Source organism: Phalangium opilio, unplaced genomic scaffold, assembly GCF_054372755.1.
Source record: "Phalangium opilio isolate 3A_F unplaced genomic scaffold, DU_Popi_V2 ptg000206l_1, whole genome shotgun sequence".
Taxonomy (NCBI): domain Eukaryota; kingdom Metazoa; phylum Arthropoda; class Arachnida; order Opiliones; family Phalangiidae; genus Phalangium; species Phalangium opilio.
The window spans coordinates 577,306-598,903 of NW_028324216.1; the positions used below are offsets into that span (position 1 = coordinate 577,306).

The following is a 21,598-nucleotide window of genomic DNA, read 5'->3' on the forward strand; positions in this document are numbered from 1 at the left end:
AATTCCTAGTAGCTGTATGTATTCCCTATTATGATATGTGGAATTAAGAGAAAGTAATTTAGTTAGAAATAAAATTATTTTATTTATTGAACAGAAGGAATTAGAGATGCGAAATTTACTTAGTTACCACCTGGTATTTTATCATGGTAAATTATCTCATGCTATATATTACTAATTAATTAATTATTATAATTACCATTGGTGTGCAATGTGGCAATTAGTAACTTTGGTAATTTACCATGGTAAAATCAGTAATTTTCAGAGGTAATTAGTAAATTACTTGCGCATCTCTAAGAGGAACATTTTGCTACATGATTTAGAGCAAAAATAACTTAAATATTTTTACTTAGTTTTTGCTCTAAAATCATCTTATAGTTGTGTTCAAGTACACGTAACGCGGAAGGATACCCGATGTTAAATTTCATATAGAAAAGAAAGTAGTTGTGTAGATGAACACGAGTACAATTATATTCTTTTTTTTTTGGAAGAGTACAATTTATTTATTGTTTATTAATCCTTTTGTTTGTTTTTTTTTGTTTACTGCCAAATTACAAGCACCTTTATTTTGTTTTTCAAAAAATTATGGATCAGTTTTATAATTTAAACATATTTAAATACCCGAGATTTTTAAATAGTTATTAGGTTAAATTTAATTTTAATTTAATTTACATTATAAACAGACATTATTATATTTATAGGGATTCGGTTTATTTTTATTTACTTATTTATTATAGGAAAACAAATTAATTAATGACTATATGTCAATATTATCACGCTAAAGCTTAAAAAATAATTATTTTTATTTTTATTAAAAAAATTAAATTAGATACTTTAAATTATATATATTAAAAATTGACTAGTTTAATATTTAATTTATTTTTTAATCTTTTTTTTCTTTAGCAAACTCGCGATTTAAATACTTAAATTAATTAAACTAGCGATTAATTACTTAATTATCTAATTAATCTAAAATTTGACTAAGAGAGATTGATTGGAATTATTTCTGTTTTTTTTGTTTACTTATTTAATGTTTTATAGTCTAAACTCGTTTTTTTATTTACTTGTTTATTCCTTAAAGCACCCTTGAAATATTTATTTATTATTTATATTTTTCTTCGAAAAATTGTCTATGCTTCCTTAGTTAATTAATTTTAATTTCTTCAATTAGTCGAGGAGTTCACTTTAGCGGCACTTTTCAATTAATTTTTATTAATTATTTTTTTTAATTTTCCTTTTGGTTTAAAAAATCTTCCCATAATTATTGACCCCATTTTAGTTATTTATTATTTAGTTTAGTTTAAGTTTATTAATTATACGAAAATATAAAAATTGCTTCCAGACGTTTTTGCGCACGCGCTATGAAGGTTTAAAGGGTTATTTTTATTTATTTAATTTTTATTGGCCGAGCGAACGAAAGAGAGATTAGGTTTAGAATTGATTTAAAATATTCAGGGTGTTTCTGATAAGTCTATCATATTTTAAAGGGTGCTGTGTTCTCATGAACCTGTGACAAACTTATGGGAACATATCTTATAGACTTATGGTATTACTAATTCCTTGTTTTATGATCAGATAATCAATATTTTCGTTGAGACAGAGACAGTATACCTACCTCACTTTCTGTATTTCAATTTGCTTTTGATAAAATTGAATTAAAGGGGCATTGACACGCACACACAAATTCAAACGTGAATGGAATGGGGGGGGGGGGAAATAAAAAGCAGCGAGGGAAGGGATACTCGCCCGGCCTTTTGCATCATTAAATCGAACTAATTATATAATTTATTACTCTCTGTAATTAAGTGGTTTAATTGTAATACACGCGTTTTAGGCTACTTATTATAATCACTTAAATTTCTTCCTTTCTGACGTATTTAATTCAATTTGATTTGACTAGTTTAGTTTAGTTATTTTATGTGTTATTAGTGATATTATCACGCTGGTTCGGGTGGTACGTCCGGATTAGCCGTAGTAGTTGTCCCCTCGGTCGCGGCATTAATAGCTTTCCCGCAAAATAAACTTTGCATGGCTGCCAGAATATTAGTAACTGATTTAATCAATTCGTCTTTCCACGTGTATATTCTTCTATCAACGGTAGATGTCGTGTTTATGCAATCACTCCCGCCAAATTCGCAAACGCGGTAATGATGTAGGAAGGCCGTGTCCGGATGCACGTTTTGCATTATTTTCCCGGGCATAAATTCCCATACAAAATGGTTGCCCATTTCAACGACTCTTTCGGGTAAGACGACGCATTTCGAACGTTGTTTATGCGCGTGGAGTCTCGATTTTCGTTTCGTTTTGCGCAGGGTTAATAAGGGAAGGGTTAAATCACGTGATTCGGTATCGTTCGGCCATTGTAAGTAAAAAAACGCGTTCTGGAAGGAATACGCCCCGATACGGGCGGGGTTACGAGAGGTCAAATAGTTGAGCATGGAGGTTAAACTGTTATTGGAATGCGGGACTACGAATTCGTCAAAGTCTATCATAAGAACGTACCGGAAACGATACATTGTTCGATATAAACAGTCGTTAAGCGCGGCGAAAAGACCTTCCGTACGTATCTCTTTTTGAGACGTCATTTCTAAGTGCCAAGGAAGTAAGGTCACCAGGCCGCGTTGTTTGTAGTGGTTTAACGCGCACGAGACGTTGGGACCCACCGTGTGGTTGTACAGGATAAAGTGAGATGCACCCATTAAACGGTTCAGTTCTACGAATTCCACAAAGTCCAGCATCTAAAAGAATCATTCGTAATATATTGCATTAATACATACATAGTCAGAAGAATATAATAATATGCTTCTCTTAGAGAGAAGTGTAACACCACCACCACAAAGCGGGTACTGTAATTGTAACATGATTCTTAATTCCCAACCAACATCAGAATTAACATTTTTATTATAGCAAGGTTATGTACTAAACCGAATCATGCACATACGCCATGTAAATAGTGATCCCAATCATCATTACTAATCTATTAGGGCTGCTTAACTATTTGCCAACCAAGGCGCATGCGCATGCGTACGCTTGTGGTAATTTTTGTCTCATCACGTCAAGACAATCAAGGTTTGTGCAGGGTTAATTAATTGATTGCTGGGGATTTAGTAAATACCGAACAGTAATTTTAGAATTCATCCTAGCACGGTGCGATTGTTATGTACCCATCTGAATTAAGTTTGATGGTAATTCGCGCAAACCCAAGCATACTTACGCATTGTAGGGTTATGGTCCGTATGTCCCCCCATTATGTCAAATACATTTAATTTTTCCATTGTACTTACTTTGTTGTAACTGTAATGCATCGGTTTGACGCACACAGCCAATCCTTTGGGTTCTTTGTACTTGATTTTGTTATTATGAATAAGTAGCCGATTACTGGCTTGTCCCGATCCGGGTTTGACGATGGACACCTCCTTGGGAATGCCAGGAATGTCCCTTCGTAAAGGACACAGCAAGAAATAGGCGCTGTATTTTAGGTTCCAATTTTCCCTGATTAACTTGTTAGTTGCGTAAACGGTTGTTGGTTCTTCGCCGTTACCAAACCAGAAGACGCAGGTCATTCTTTCGGCTATCCTTGTACGAGCTGCCGCGATGATTCTGTTGTAAATTAATTAAAATCTAATGTTATTTGAAGTGACACCTCTTTGTCTGGAATCCAAGTGACCCCTAGTTGTTATTACTCCATATTTGGGAAAAAAAGGTTAGAAAACTCTGGGAATTATATGGGGAAAAAGCCTGGAAAACTCAGGCAAATCGGTTTTCCAAAAGTTCTGGTTGTATCAACCCTGTTATGATAGTTCAAAGTCATTACCTTATAGTTCTGGTTTTCCTATCGTCGTAGTACGCCGAGAAAACGTAAAACTTGTCCTTGGCGCCTTTGACACCCTGCCATTTGTCCTCGTACCATGTTGGTGTCCCGTTGAAGTGTTGGTGGTACTTTTTCTTAACCGAAGCTGATGAAAATTCGTTCTCTTGAGGTATACGATTCAATTCCCTAGCCACTCTTGGCGTAACGTCATCTGGATACTTGAAATATACAAAATGGAAAAGGAAAATTAGGTCATCACGACCTTCAAAATGTTCTCAAGGTCGTGGCGTTAAAATCAGAGTAAATTCTAGACTGATAGATCCTATCATAAAATAACAAAGGACCATCATGACCTCAAATAAACTAAATCATATTTTTGGGCTCCTTTTCGAAGAAGTATCATGAGGGTCATCATGACCTTGGGGATTATTATTAAAGGTCATTCTTTATCTTTTCATTTCTAAATGTAATCATGGCCTTGGGGACAAATATTCAGAGTCACTATAATGGATTTTGTCAATGAATCATCATGACCTAAAGTATATAATTTTCATAGCTATGCTTTGACAAAGGGTTCAGTCATCCTGACCTTGACACAAAGTTATAGGAATCTTAAGTTCTTAATCGAGACTTGTTTTATACCTTTTCCGTGGGTTGTTCGTCCTTGTAAAAACGGTTCCAAAGGGCGGTTTCCCCAGTTGACTCCTTATCGACTAGAAAGACTTCGGTGACCACTATGCAAGCAAAAAATGCCAGGAAGATGACCACCAAACAAATGGACTGATTCTTCCTGTCGGCTGAGCGTCGTATAGCGGCCATCCTGGTCAAACGAGCCCGTCGCCGGATTGTCATAACTCCAATACCACTCTCCCTTGACCTTTTAGTATCTTAAATGAACGCCTCGAAGTTGAGGACGCCTTGTTGGTAGCGGTGCACGTAGGGTGTTACGCTCCATTGCATAACTATAGCTGTCCATTTTCAGTCCAGTGACTTTCTGAAATGAAATAATCAAACTTGTATTTAAATATTATATTATTTTATTTTTATTCTATAAAAGCGCCATCTCTTTCAGAAAAAAATTAATTACAAAACGGAATTTTAAAAATAAGGGTGTCATAATGTTCCTTTAAGAGTTTAGTTTCAGTGCAAATAGAGCTAAATCAGAACCCTCAGTATGACGTCACCCATACTTTTACCTATAGAACCAAAGCGGTATTAAACATGGCCGCCCAAGCCCGTGACGTTTTACCTAGGCTATGACGTCACAACTGAGATAAGCTCTATTGGTTTCATGTGAATCTCATTTGAACTAATTTGAATTTTAAAATCATTCGGAGCTAAGGTATTTATTTCCATTAATGTTTCACTATATGCAGATTGGTCTTATAATTAGTGCATAGAACAAGCGATTAAAAAAAATAAAAAAAAAATTTGCTTCATTTTAGCTTTTCACACTCCCTTTAAAGGGTGGAGGGGGGGACGGTATGGTCTTTTTAAAACCATTTTTCTTTCGAGCTGAAACGTCTTTTAAAAACTCTATTATCCAGATGAAGAATTTCTACTTAGGGGGAGGTCTTTAAGTCGATAGAACCAAGATATATGTAGGCCTATAAAAAGGAAATCCGTTTAAAAAAGAATTGGAAAAAAAATGTTCCAGCTGACGTAATTAACGAAAGGAAGGGGGGGGAGTCCTTGTACTAAAGAAAAAACCATTTTTTTAATCCCTTATATCTAGTCTTAACTTTAGTATAGAAATTGGTTCAATCAAGAACCCAATTAAGACCTGAGAATATCAGTACAAATATATTTTCAAAGTCTTGTGTTTCCTGATGGGTATGTGAATAACAAAGACGTATAAATTAATTTATAGCTTCAAATCCAATACGGACCAAATTTGGTGGTGGACTGGTAACTCTCAAGCCCTATCTAACGTATTTTTATGCCCACAAACACATCTAATCAATATTCCTTCTTAAGCTGACGTACAAGCAGACGATACTGTACGCCCCGCCCCCTTTTAAAAAGGGCTTTTATTAAGCTCAGGTTATTCGCAATTTATTGCCAGTGAGGTCCTAGCTGATATCGCCGCAATATTGGCTAAAGTACCAGCTCATCTACACCTTGGATGAATGGATATTCATAGGTTCTTGAGTTTTATATATGGGTTCTTTTGGGTTCAATTTAATTCTTGCACGTGGATTTTAAACCAATATGGAAAGGAGCTTTCAATTCGCTTTGTCTGTCTGTCTGTATTAACCGTGATAAGTTACACGCAGAATAGCAAAGCGATGATGTAACCTTAACGGTAGTAGTTCAAAAATTCCAAGTTGGGGGCCGAAGAAAAATGCGTTTGGATGGTTTTTACTTGAGAAAGGTTTTTATGGGTGGTTTTTTTTTAAAGATCTGAAAGAAAGAGTAAAAATCGGGGTAGGGGGATGAAAACTAAAATTAGATTTTTTTTTTAATTTTTTTTTTTGAAAAAGAAATTTAATCCGTTGTTCGTTTTGTAGTTTGTACAAAAAGACATATATTAGTTTAATCATAGCCTAATATTCATATAAATAAGTATGGGTTTGCCATTTGGGAGTCTAGAGTATCGGCATTGTCCTTGAAATTTAACATGAATTCATTTTTCTACAATTTCGATTTTTGGTGTGCAGCAGTGTAAACATTTCTACAGGGGCCGTAGACTTAACATGGGGTTGTTTCAGCCTGAATGTCGGCTTCACCCACGATACCATAAAGTACTAAGGAAAAGCCACTTTACAGGGGCCATAGAAAATATACTATGAATCAAATAATAAACCAGTTATATGGATATTAGCATAAAGACTGTTTTGTTTTGTTGCATATAATTAGTTTATAATTAATGTCATTAATCATTAATATGGGGTAATATTTAATATTAGGTTCCTTAAGTACAGTCGAGGTATATACCTGTTTATTTATATTTTTTCTTTGAGTATACGCAGTTGGGGAATATAACCCCATTTTATTACGATTTGCCATAGGAATCTCGTGGGATAAATTTACGTGTTTCGTGCTGCAGGCCAAGCAAAGAAAAAAAACATAAATATACAGCATGGTTTAGATATTTGCGTGTAGTATTATACTACTATATTCTAGATGTTTTCCTCCTACGCCCTCTCAAATGATGAAATAAATAGCTATAGTTAGTTTAATTTAGAGCTAGTTTATCTTTAAAATTAAGAACTACTTTATTTTTTCCGTCTGTGTTTCGATAATTGTGCACTAATCTAACCAATCTTGAATTTGCATGGTTTTATCCTACTATATTGTAGTAGTTTTTCCCCTACCCTTTTCAACAGATGTAGAATTTCCCATGTATTACTGTAGAGCTAGTTTATCTTTAAAATTAAGAACTACTTTAATTTTTCGTATGTGTTTCGATAATTGTGCATTAATCTCCCCAATCTTGAATCTGCATGGTTTTATCCTACTATATTGTAGTAGTTTTTCTCCTACCCTTCTCAACAGATAGAATTTCCCATGTATTTGTAGTTAATCTTCAAAATTTTAAGTACGTTATCCTTCTTTTATCACACCTGAGTAACGTTTTTTCTAGGGGAAAACTACTACATTATAGTAGGAATAATACTACATTATAGGGGAAAAACTACTACATTATAGTAGGAATAATACTACATTATAGGGGAAAAACTACTACATTATAGTAGGAATAATACTGTACCCAACTTGAAAATAGCTAATCCATGCTGTAAGGAGGGAAAAACATCCAGTGGGTTTTTTGGGCAGTGGGATATGTAGAGATACTGAGTGCATCATTCAATATTGAAAGAAAGAAAAGAAGGGAGTTAGAGAACCCTCCACCCTGTGGAGAGCACGAGCGCGCCTTTTTTTATATGAACTTTTCCCGCCAAAAACGATAGGGCGGGAATTCCGAGAAGCTGCCGCAATTCCCAGGATCCTCATAAAATAAGAGCTCCGATTTAATGGAGACTATTTAATATATTAATAGCTGCCGCAAACTTTGCTCTGCTTTAAATTAGGTTTTTTTTCTTTATATATATATGTATGACCTGAGGTCAGGTTCGCGAAAAGTTTTTCGGAGGAATCTTTTGAAGTGTATATACATACAGGTGGAAATATTTGCCTGAGAATGGTCTTCCTATTTTTCTAACTTGGTTGTCATGGGAACGTTTTTAAAAATAGGTAATAAAAGGTCGGGGAAACGTTGGTAATTTTTAAAGTGGGACAAATAGGTCAGGGAAACGTTAAGGAATTTGAAAATAGGTCAGGGAAACGTTAAGGAATTTGAAAATAGGTCAGGGAAACGTTAAGGAATTTGAAAATAGGTCAGGGAAACGTCGGGAAATTTTTTAAATAGGCCAGAAAGGTCAGGGGCACGTCAGGAAGAACCTGAAAAATCTAACTGAGAATTTTAAATCTGAACATTTTGTAAAACTTTTATAAGCGGGAAAAGATTCAATTCAATTGAAAATTCTACGGCTATATTCGGCACACCTTTTACCAAATTATTCATCGATATCAATTCCAGAAATTCTTGCAGTTCACGTATTCGCGTTTGCTTGGTTTGATGATTGGTTGGGTTCGGGTTACCCTGCACCGAGGCCTCTTACGGTATTATATTTTCTAATAAGATTGCATTGGAGTTTAGTTCAGTTCACGCCAACCTGTAGGCCGATAAAAGAAACTGATATAAATCATGAAATAAAACTACTCGGAATAAAAAACTTTCTTTCTTTCTTTTCTTTATATATCTCTGATTTCCCACCCAAAGAAATCTAGGTATTGTTCAGCGTTAGTTGATAATTTAGAGAAAGCTAAGGCGTAGGTTAATGTTAAGTTTGGGGAAAGGAAGAAAGTAGTGCCGGTTGACTGTGAACATGATTATATAGCTAAAGAATTCCGGCCAGGCCAGGGTGCATGCACTACCAAAATTGCTTTTATCCATTAGAGATGAAGTGAATAAATCTGGAATACATGGATATCTAAAATAAATACTGAAGTATACGGGAAAGTTGTAGAAGAGAGTTTTAGATCAGAAATAATATAATATTAAAATATAATGTTATATGAAATTGCGGAATTTGATATGTTGGATTCATTTATCTTGAATTTCAAATGGTTTTTTTCCACCTTACCTTTCTGGGGGTCGTTATCAAAGTTCGTCATTTGAAGTTCTTTGTCGGAGCTCTTAGAACAGCGTAATAGGTCAAAGTTTCAGCCAATCAAATTAGGGAACGCGAAAAGTGGGGGAATATTACTAAATAACTACTTAATTTTGACATTTAGTAGTTAATAAGTAAATAGAATTATTTTTAAATCGATCAGAATTCGACCAATCAAATTACCCTTTACATTTCATTTCCACCAATCAGAAGTCGAAACAGTTACAACCCCATCGACCAATCAAGTTACGTTTTACATTTTATTTCCACCAATTAGAATTCGACACAGTTACAACCCCATCGACCAATCAAATTAATTCCTAAATTTTTTCCCACCAATCAGAATTCGACACAGTTACGACGTCATCTCTCAACCAAATTAATTTTTACATTAATTTTTAATTAAAATATGTTCGACGTAACAAAACAATTACCTTCTCAATTTATTACATTTTCACAATTACCAAAAATCAAATAATTGTTTAAATAAACTAAGCTAATCATCTTTTAACGTTTTGAAAGAAAGCATTACTAAGCGATCATGATATGACCCCGTTTGACCCCTTCACGCTCCCTTTGAAAAGATAAGAGCATTTTTAGCTCCAAATTAACTTTGCTAAAAAGCTTAGTAATCATATTTTAAGTTGGACCACTTGAAATACGAGACATAATCTTTCATATTCTTGTAAAGAGCTTTTGGCGTCAAGTTAACCTACGACCATTACATTGGTATTATCTACTCATACTCTAGACTTTGACAGCGCTGTCAACTTCGAATGACTGTGAAGTGTAGTCAGGGCTAGACCTAAAGCAGACAATCGATTAGTGGTTGGTTCTTAAGGCGCTATAGTGCTATCGTAAGATTCTTAATACTGCCATAAGTTTATAAGATATGTTGGTTCTATAAGTTTGTTAAATCTGGTAACTTGGAAACTGGCGCTTGTAATTTTGAAGTGATAGCCTAGGTAGGTCATAGATTCGAGGTAGAGCGACGTACGCCTAGTGCATGAGGCGCTGCTGTCAAAGACCTAATTAGTAATGCAGACTAAATAAGAGCTATATGGAACTTAAGTCCTGATACAAAATTAATTAACCACCACCGAGTGTAGTAAGTACTTCAATTGACTAGTTTCCGTCGTTCTCCTTCTCGAACTAGTTATCTCGAGAACTGTAAGTCACGAAGGCATATTTATGGAAGGAACATATCATTTATTAACTTATGATACTATGAGCACTGGTTTGGCCAAGGCTTAAGAATATCACTACTAAAGGGACGTTTTTGAGGTTATTTTAGGCTTGGAGTAGCATTTTTCTATTCCCCCAGCATGCATTTCTTCAAGAATTGATTATGATGGAATAGTGTTCATACCCCTAGAGACCAAACTGTCATCTAACTTTTCTACGGACAAAAATGACCGCATCGCAGAAGTACCATCGTAAATGTAGAGTTTAAATCTTAATTTGGATTTTTAGTTGAACATTACGCTATTTAAATATCTATCCTGTCAGGGATTTTTAACTTAAGTAAGGGAATTTCTTATTAGTTGAGTATGGGAATACATACGGCTACTTGGAATCATTGTGTACTCCCATATATATATTCTAAGTCAATTTATATGAAATCGGGTTTTGTGGGTATACCGGGCTTGAGAACTTACTACACGTCACGCTTATTAATAATTCTGATGGCTTCTTGAAAATGGCGCATACACAATTATTCCTATAAGCTGTATGTATTCCTGGTCAAAGTCAAATTTGGTACTGGTCATTTTTTCGATTGCATAATTCATTATTTAACTGACTTTTCTACAGTAACAAATAGAAAAATACGAAGTCAACGAAAATTAGTGACTTTAGATTGAAATTAGGGAAAACCTGGAATGGTCAGGGATATTTGGAATGAAAATAAAGATCGTTGTAGTTCACACGCTTCACTTTAGGGCCTTCTATTTTTATTTATTACTTACTAAAAATGGGGAAACGACTACGAGAGAGGGGGGGGGGTAAAGAATGTTATAAACTAACCCTCCCCCCAGTATTGTTAATGGCTTTCAAATTCAGCTGGGCTTTTGGGGTAGAACCCGTGGGGCTCTAGTGGCTATTTTTGGGGGACACTCGAAGATTTTTACGTAAAATATCGAGTATAGGAATAGCCCCACCATGTTGCCCCCCTCAAACCCCCCTCCTGTACTATACTATAAAATACAGGGTGTTTCAAAAAGGGTGGTAAGAAGTACAGGGGGATGCATGCATCCCTTATGGGTCATTCAAAATAGGCTGCTCATACATAGAAGTATAGAGTTATACATTTTCGATTCTCAAAATTGTTTGATGATTTCCCATAGAACCACGCATTGTACTAATTCGGTCCTATAATTATCCTGAGCTCCTTTTTGGGAAGAACACCCTGTACAATATATATATACTACATTTTTTATAGCTTGGAGAAGTTTTCGAGCTCTTTGAGAATGTTACTTTGCCAAAAAAAGAACTATATATAAGGAATATATAGGTATATATATATAGATAACAATAAATTTTTACGCAAATGGGTATTGGTTATTTTTGTGTGTTGGTTACAACAGTATACACTACAGGAGTATTTTTATGGTATTTTTTATCGCGTTTTACTGAAACCGTAACGTCATGAATTAAATATGAAGTTTTTCTACTATACGTTCGCTCGAAAAAACTCGATCCCGCAAGTTGAATTGAGTAGCTTCGGAATTGTATTGTAACTTTAGTTTTCTGTTTGTTTGATATGTTTGTTTGTCTATATGAAACGTTTGCAAAATAGTGAAATAATATTCAGAATGTAAGCTAGGGATACTGTTTCGTGTTATTGGAGGACTTTAGTAATAGTTGTTGTTATGTTTACGACGTACTTCAGCTTCTGCAAGTCTTGATTGAAAAAACTATTTTCTTTGTCTCTCTCTAGCTTGTTAATTTGTCTGTATGGACCAATTTGACCAACCAATCAGTGATTGCAATCAGATCTACTTTAATTTTTTACATATATTACTGTATGCAGTTATCTTTGTGATCACATTTAATTTCCCTCTATACCCAGCTGCAGAAAATAGCAGTAGCCAACAACTGCTCCAATTCGGTTGGTGATTGGTGACATAATTTGTTAATTCATGTTGAATTTTGAGCCTGCATGCATGCGTATAATTGACACACGGGAAAAATTAATTAATGAGTTAGAATGATTATATTTTAATTGCTTCAATTGGAGTGATTATAATCCCATAGATTAGATTTAGTTGTAGTAGACGTAAAATTAACACCTGGTTAGTGAAGGCTGGTAAAGTAGATCTAAGGTGATATTGCATGATTGTAATATCAACCTGGCGTATTGACATTATGCCAGTTTTAAATTCCCCTAGTATACTATATATCATTTGAAAGGAAAATACACAATAGACAGTGGTCACTTTTGAAGTCACTTAAGGACTCGGAGTGTTGAAGTTGCAGTAATTGTGAATTGCCCTCGCCATTTGTAAAACGTTACAATCTCGTTACATTTCTCGGCTATGGTGTCGATTCATACCACGTTTGTAGCTTTAATGTAATAATAACGATTCAAAGAAAAAACGTCCCAGTGGGTGGGTTATCGGGGGCAGAAGGTTAACTCCCATATCCAATTATTTCATCAAACATTAATGTATTAATTAGTTCGAAAACATTACGTATAATAAGCCACTTTTATTTTTTTTTTTTTTTTGAAACCCATAAAGTAAAAGTACTATCAGGGATAGATTTTATTTTAGAAGTAGGAATGGGTTGAACGGTTTGTATTTACTTCAGTTATTCCGACTCAAGTCATAGACCACCCAGTATAGAGCCCCTCCCTCCAACCAACACGTAACGAAAAGTTTAAATCATATCTTATTGGCTCAGTTTTAAACTATACGTTTTGATGACGTTGCTGAGGCGGGGACGGCGAATACTACGTAATTCCTTTTTACCTCTGTCGCTATGACCCGCTTAGCTTCTTTCATACCCCCCTCCGTCCCGTGGAAGGGGGGTCCGGGACTTTGACGCGCGCCCACATATTACTCTGTTCTCCATTCCTACTTTTAAAATTAAATCTATCCCTGGTATTATTAAAATTTATAGCATGTGCATAAGGTACGCGTTAATATGAAAGCGTAGTCGGCGTTGACTTTAAAACCCACGTGCAGGTAGTGGTACGCTAGAATAATATAGTAGGACTTCCGTCAACAAACTGAAAATTAACTTCATACTAGCCACCAACCAGGTGTTACACGTTTACTGCATTTAAATCTAATATATGCTAATAATCCCAAGAAGAAATATACATATAATAATTCTAACTCATAAATTTCTTCCCGTATAATGCAGGCTCAAAATTCAACATGAATTAACAAATTATGTCACCAATCACCAACCGAATTGGAGCAGTTGTTGGCTGCTATTTTCTGCAGCAGGGTATAGAGGGAAATTAAATGTGATCACAAAGATAACTGCATACAGTAATATGTATAATATTAAAGTAGATCTGATTGCAATCACTGATTGGTCAAATTGGTCTACACCCTCCCAAGGCTTAGCGGCGCTGTTCTGGTAGCCATATTGGGTGGTCTCAGCTTCATTCCTGCTTAAAACCCACCATGCAATATGGCAGCGTAAATTATGTCACGAGACTCAGGTCCTCCTCCAACTGAAAGCTCTCTATACTTTTGAGTTTCTGCATTTTCTATTCGTTTGTAACTTCAAATGGTGCACTTCTAGTAGCGGCTATGATTTTTAGGGTTGGCTGGTCACTCGGTCTAGGTTCTCGCGCCACTGACCACGAATGAAAATACTAACTCAATCCGTTCCGCTCGCATCGCTTCGATCAGCTTTTTCAGGGCATTGTGGGTGTGTGTGGGGTTGGGGGTCAATTTCCCCATATACACACTTTGACCCCTTCCCCTGCAGGCAACCTTAAATACCCCCTCTAAGCGATCCATTTTCTATTATTTTTTTCAACCGAATTCCGCCCACTGGACTCTTTAATTGCTCGATAGCTTCCCACTGTCCAGCCTCTTTTACCCTTCATCTCGCGAACTGCTTGGGCGGTGTTGGTCACTCCTGGCGTGGACAGGACCCTCCTTTACTCCCTCACCCCCTCTCTCTGGTCATTTTTCTCTCCTATTCATACCAATAGATTAGATAGTTTGCGGTTAAGTGTTGCCAGTTGTTTGGGACGAATGCAATTCAATAAACCGTTATCTACAACAGAACAGATACTGAAAAGCTTGCCTTGTAGTATTCTGTTCGATTCAGTAATTATAATTCGGTGTCCAATTACTTGCAGGAGATGCTGTAATAACAAATTACTGGCAACCCCTAAATCGCATGCGCAGTTAAAGTTAAAGGAATAGCGACGTGATTTAAAAATTATCTCAAATCTAAAGAAAACCTTACTTTTTTGAGAGTTTAAACTCTTCTGATTCCAAAAATATGCTTGATTAATATTTAAATATGAAGGAAAACACAGAAAAAACACTTTGAAAACTTGAAATTTGGGGGGACAAAAGCAAATTTGCGAAGAAGATTTTTGGCGGGTTTTCTCCTTGCTACGTCACTCACGGCATCTCGCGGAAAAGCCAAACGCGCGCCCGAGACTCCCGAGTCTACTAATGCCGCGCGAATATGAATAAAATAGGCTTAACACTTAGATTGAGACACTTATAGGCGTCACGTGAGCGACATCTAGAGTGAAAGTTTCTCCTTACTACGTCATCAAGCGAAACAAAATTTTAACTAGGCCTTTTCCAAACACTAAACTTTGATTGCAATTTTACAAATTTCTACGAAACCAAATACAAAAGTAAACATATCATAATAAAATAGATTTTTCAAGGATTTTTTTAGCATTTTAAGTTTGTGGGTGACGAAAATTATGTCACTAACACTTTAAGAAAGTCGAAAATGTTCTATACTTCTATCGCCTCCATTTTGTTGGCCACAAGGGACAATGCTGTTTTCGAGTTATGATTGTTGTTGGAGTATTTTACGGATGACCCCTTAATTAAATTTAATTAAGAAACTGATTTAGACAATGATTTCTAATTTAATTTAATTAAGGGGTCATCCCTAAAACACTGAATCAAATCATAACTCGAAAATAGTGTCCCTTGTGGTAAACAAAATGGAGGCGATAGAAGTATAGAACATTTTCGACTCAAAATCGATTTCCCAAAGAATTAACATCCCCCTTAATTTATGCCATACCAGACTTATCAGAAACACCCTGTATATTTATAAATAAGGTGTTATGGACACGTACACGGAATATTTTTAGCTGTAAGTGGGTAAGAACGATAGTGTATGTATCGTAAACAACACTTGTCGTAGCTTAGAAACAAAAACAGGTGGTGGGTTTCAATATCTAGCCGTGTCTAGTCTAGATACTAGGGTACAGAAACAGAAGAATCAATTTGTCTTTGCCCCAACTCTTGTTCATTCCCTACATCTTTCCGTATTGTAGGGGGAAAATCACTTTATTACAGTAGGAAAATACTACACCCTCAAGATTCTAGTATTGATGCGAAATAAATGAAACATCAACGAAAATATAATTATAATTATTATATTTTAGGATAAACAATTTCCAAATTTCTCTGTGTAGTAGTAGTAGTAGTAGTAGTAGTAAGAAACCCACTATATTACAGTAGGAAAATACTTCACCCTAGAGATTCTAGTATTGATGCGAAAGTAATGAAATATTAACGAAAAGATAATTATAATTATAATTATTATATTTTAAGAAAAACAATTTCCAAATTTCTCTGTGTTGTTGTTAGTAGTAGTAATAGTAAGAAACCCACTATATTACAGTAGGAAAATACTACACCCTCAAGATTCTAGTATTGATGCGAAATTAATGAAACCTTAACGAAAAAATAATTATAATTATTATATTTTAAGATAAACAATTTCTACATTTTACCGTGTAGTAGTAGTAATAGTATATCACAGTATGAAATATAGTGTCAATTTAATTGCATTAAAAACTAAAAAAGAAGTTCTTCAACTACAATATTATTACATTACGAAATTGGGGAAGAATAATTTGAGTGTTTACTACACCGTGAATTTTCTGCCAAGGTACAACACATACACTTTTTAATTTTCTATACCCGCCGGGTCACGTGACCTTTTGGGCGTATATAATTTCACCTTTTATAAAATACCGCCTACTATTATGTTTTTTACTTACCTCTAACATATTTCAATTTGGAAAATGTACCACTAGATAAAGTGTATTTTTGGGTATAATATCGTTACCCCCTAGCTTGGACTACGGTATCAACTCCCCTTGACCGGTACACACTAATTTACCAGTTCGCTGACCAATCTTGTGTAAAAAGAATATATCGCGTACCACACCCTTGCTATAAAACATATTATTTTAGGTTTTTTAAGAGGTTTTTGTATTTACAAATTGTTTTTCTCAAGTTTTTGTTGTTTTTTATTTTTGGTAAATGGTTATCTACAACTATATGAAAAACGTACTTATTCTCTATTGTGCAGTCCCACGCGCTTTTGTTTTATGATTGGGCATTGTTTTAGTTATGAAAAGCAAGAATACATACAGCTACTAGGAATCATTGCGTATACCCATGTTAATTTCTATGAATTCGGGTTTTGTGGGTGTACCGGGCTTGAGAACTTACTACACGTCACGACGCCTATTAATAATTCTAATGGCGTCTTTCTAACTCTGTGATTTCATTGGTTTATAGCAACGCAAAGTGACGCAAGACGCACCGAGAAAGGTTATATTATTCGCTTGGGTAAAATTCGTCATATATAATGATTAGTCTAGCTAGCTCCTCCCACAAAAAAGGTCGCCTGGATACGTTGAGAAATTAAAATGGCACGTACGCAATCATTCCTAGTAGCTGTATGTATTCCCGATAAAAGAGATCGAATTTTATCGTCCTACTTCCGTATTTTTTTATAGAGATGTTGTGACATAAAGTAATTAAGACTTTCAATTAATTGAGCAGTTAGTTAATTGTTTGGTAAGGTTAGGTTTCACTGATGATTGTACACTGTGAGCCAAGAAGAAAAGCCTATGGCATTTAAAGGGAGTGTAACGAAGGCAGTGGAGGATGGGTAAAAATTATTTGAAATACGTCACGGGTACCACGTGACGCAAGGATCCATGTTAGCGAGATTGCACTGCAGACTTGGCAATTTATTGAATTCAATGCTAGTTTTTGAAATAAAGTTACTTTGAACCATGATCCCATATAGGTCACGTGGTGCCCATGACGTATTTTAAGTAATTTTTTCCCATCCGTCGCCTTTGCCTTCGTTTGAGTGCCTTTAAAGGTCGAAGTCGAACGGAAGAGTTCTAGGAGAGACTGCACTTATCGTTGTTTTGATACAAAAACCACCGATGACGTAGTATTTGTTGTTGTTGTGCTCCAATAAGAAGTTATCGTGTATGACAGTGGACAGTAAGTTCCGGGTTGGGTACAAACGAAACGATTATAGTTGCATAAGTTCATAAGATATGTTGGCCATCCATAAGTTTGTAAAATCTGCATGGTAACATAGAAACGGGAGCTTGTAATATTGAAGTGAGTGACGTAGTCATAGATTCGAGGTAAAGCGACTGACGTACGCCTGGTGAGTGAGGCGCTGATGTCAAAGGCCTAATTAGTAATGCAGACTAAATAGGAGCTAGATGGAAGAAGTCCTGCAAAATTAATTAACCACCACCGAGTGTAGTAAGTACTTCAATTGACTCGCTTCCGTCGTTCTCCTTCTCGAACTAGTTATCTCGAGCTGTAATTAAGTCTCTAGGAGGTAGCATTACGAATAGTATACTTAGTGTCATACTTATCATGTAACATATCTTATAAACTTATGCTATAGGTTATTTGATTGAATTGAACAAACATATCTGTATCATGCGGGTCAAGCCACCAAAATAGCCATAGTTCAGTGCGAGCGGTGTTTACCATCTAAGCCCCGATTAAACTTATATACTATGTTTAAAAACTAGTTCTGGGTAATCAATAAAACCTGACTTGTTTATGTCACGGTGGTGAATAATGCAGTGCGCGTTCGGTTTCGGCTTAGCTATAACTTGAGATACTTGTCTTTAATTCTAGTTTAGCATTCCTTAAGGTTGTTGACGTGTTCAGGGAATAATGGTACCGTTATAAATTCTAGAGTTTCTTCCCAAAAGGGCACAGGGTAATTAAATTATGGAACGAAGTAACTTCAGTGAGTGGAATAATTGGTAATTGAATTATAATTACTGAATCTACAAGCAGAATTCTATAAGCTTTTTAAAGTCTGTTCTGTTGTAGATAGTGCTTGAATTCATATTTACACGTCACAAAGAGACTAGCAACACTTGTTAGCACATAATTTATAGGTTGAGATGAAATCTGATATTGAGTTCTCGAATAGCTAACCCACTCAGTAGATATAAATTTTCTTGAAACTTTGATCGAATACTTTAATACTTTGGGTTACAAGTTTGTCCAGTTTTTATTTTTTATTTCTTTTAATTTAATTTTGATAATTTTTTATGTGTAAGGTTATTCAACTCAAATTTAACCCTTTCGTTCGTTCTCTCTAATTTAATTACGGATTAGTTTAAAATAAAATATAATTAGGTCTACTTTTAATTATATTTAAGAACTCGAATTATCTGAACGATTATTTTAATTTAATGTTAGTTAAAGTTAATTATTGAAGATTATGTTTAACGCCGTTTTCGACAATTCATTTAAATTAAACACGATTTAAAGGTCTATATATACATAAAGTAAAACACTATAGTCCAATGTTCAATGTTCATAACTTGTGTTAGGGTGTGCATGCATCCCTTATGGGACATTCAAAATCGGCTGCTCATAGATAGAAGTATAGAGTTACATTTACGATTCTCAAAATTGATCAATGATTTCCCATAGAACCATCAATTACACCCTCCCTTTTTGGGAAACACCCTGTATGGCGTAGATGTATGGAACCAATTTGAATATAAACCCAATGGCAGCTGTTAATCATTAACGGTTACATCTTACAGATATATTTTTGTATTCGATGCAATATTTTAATTATAGATATACTAATTTGCATACTCGATTTCAAGGGTATTCATTCGATATTATTATTAGGAGTTAGGAGATTAAGTTCAGAACCGGTTTTTCTACCATTAAAATTAGCCCCTATTTTTTAAATTATATGCATATATTTTTTTTAATTAGAGGTTATGAGATTGACTTAAAAACGTGTACGAAATTCTGAAAAATGTCGCTAATATTTTTGGTTTATTTTTTATTTTTTAAATGGGCATGAAAATTATTAGGGGATATTTAAAATTTTGGGCCAGAAAATTTATTGCATTTCGTATTGTTCGATAATTCCTATAAAATCCTATATTTTTTAACCTCTCCTATATTATTATCCTATAATTTAATGAAAGGTCCTACAGTATAATATCCTATATTTTTGACTTAGTTTGGGGGAAGTTTTCGTTTATAGTTTAGCATCACATTTATCCTAAAATTTAGTTAACTCTTTTTATTATGATCGAGATCACATTTGACTGGACATGTTCACCGAAATTGCTTCAATTAAGGCTCGCTCAGAAATTTTTAATTATATTATATCATTTAATTTAATTAAGTTCCTCTCAATTTTCAAAGTAAAATCCAATTTGTTAATTTTATTTATTTTTCTTTAGATTTTTCTACACATAGTTTAAGCCAAATAATATTATACATGATCATGCATTTTTAGTCCTATATTTTCCTATAAAAACACTTGATCTTCCCCTCCTATAAAATCCTATAATTCCTGAAAAAAATAATTCATATTTTTCCTATAAGAAATTTATGAATTTTTGGCTGCTGGGCTCCCAGGATATCCAATAATTTATTTCAAATAAGTTCGATTTTTAAAATCGAAAATTATAAAATACATAGATATAAAAATCAATGACAATAGACTCTTAACAAAACCCTTATTTTCCCAAAAGAAAATCCATTTAAATTTAAACATTAACTTACCTCCTTAATCCTTATAAAATATTACAATAATCTTTCTCTTTGAATTTGAATCAACATCAACTTGACTTTCATGGATAACACGTCAACAACGTCTCCTTCTTCCAATCAAGTCTCCTCTTTAACGGTTTTTAAAAATGTCACCGAATCATATAAAGAATAAAAGTCACCGTCATAAGACAAACGTTACCGTCCGTTATTATTTTTAAACCGCGATAATTTTCGCGTCTTTGTAGGATAACGTTTATCCCATAGACTGAGTCTGAGATCCTATCCGGTAGAGAGACTCAGAGAGCTGTTAGAAACAGGCAGGCAGACAGGAGAGAAAAGTGGCGGGAATTGTGCGCGCGCGCCGTACTAACTCGGAGACTGGCAACATTGCGTAACCTCTTCCGAATTCCCGCCTTCTAAATCTAACCAGTATAAAGAAGGCGCGCTAATATTTTTTCTTCTTTTATTTCATTATTCACGCGCGCAATCGTCTCGTGATTTTAAGGTTAGGGTTAGGGTTATGTCCAGCTTACTTATCGTAGAAAAAGGCGGGAAATCTTTAAACCTAATTCGGGCCTATTTTAAGGTTAACTATTTCTTGGATTCTGACATTGTTGGGGTCCCTAATTCCTAGGGATTATGGACCCAGGAAAGGGCCAAGCCCGTGTAAGGGTTGTCCTGAACGAAAAGGACGCGCTTTACAACATCATACACTCTATGACCAACCGTTACGTATGACGCATGCGTAGATGAGTAAGGGCAAGCCTGCTGTATGCCTGGGATGCTAGCTAGGTTATTGATTTTCACTGCTGGTTGGTAATGTTCTTTAGATTATCCATTGAAATAGATGTAATGGAGATGAAAGGCGGGGAGAGGTTTAAACAGTGTAGGGAAGTTATCATACTATTTATTTATAGGTTATTGGTTGTAATTCAGTGGACTAAATTTAGTCAGTTTTAAGTTACAGTAGGGTTAAGGCGAGACTACGGGTTAATTTGAGTGGCGCCAAGCTTTGTGCACGCTGTAATCTTAACTTGAACGTGTTTTTGTCCATCTTGTAAGGGTGAATTCATTGGAAGCTATGTTGACTCGGTTTTATCTGGTTTCCAATGGCTTTTGTCGTATTCAGGGTTTCTTAATGAATGTATTCTAATGTTGGGTTCGTTATGTATGTCGATAGAATTATATATAAAAGGAATATATAATATAATATATACTGTACACTATACAAGTTGTGTTTTCGTTTTTTATCTTTATTGATATTGTGACAGTGGATGCGTGTGTGCCGATGGGTTGGGTTGGGTTGGGCTTAATGTTTATCTAGGTTAATGTAACTTGCATATGTGCTCATACTCTGATTGATTTGATACATAGCATGAAATTTAATTATTCTATAAATTACCGATTGAGCATAGTATTGTAATTAGTTCCAAAGTAAATCAATTAAGCGTTCTTAGGGTTCGTCAAACCCTAAGTTACTAAATAATAATATTTAAAAAAAATATAGCAAAATTAAAGTAACTTAACTAAAGTGAATTAAAGTAGAGCGAATTGAAACTAAATAAAATTGA

General features: G+C 34.8%; 2 protein-coding genes across 2 annotated transcripts in view; one reads left to right on the forward strand and one right to left on the reverse strand.

The window, feature by feature from the left end:
* Positions 1-21,598, forward strand: part of LOC149621393 (beta-1,4-galactosyltransferase galt-1-like) — an 81,068-nt gene that overhangs the window by 16,573 nt on the left and 42,897 nt on the right. The gene's annotated exons all lie outside the window — the stretch shown is intronic.
* LOC149621394 (uncharacterized) lies at positions 58-21,063 on the reverse strand. The gene is made up of 5 exons (XM_089853764.1): positions 20,040-21,063; positions 4,451-4,802; positions 3,812-4,026; positions 3,282-3,597; positions 58-2,735 (listed from the first exon to the last, which is right to left on the reverse strand). The coding sequence occupies exons 2-5, from the start codon at positions 4,658-4,660 to the stop codon at positions 1,935-1,937; spliced, it is 1,542 nt and encodes a 513-aa protein (XP_089709890.1). The 5' UTR covers positions 4,661-4,802; positions 20,040-21,063; the 3' UTR covers positions 58-1,934.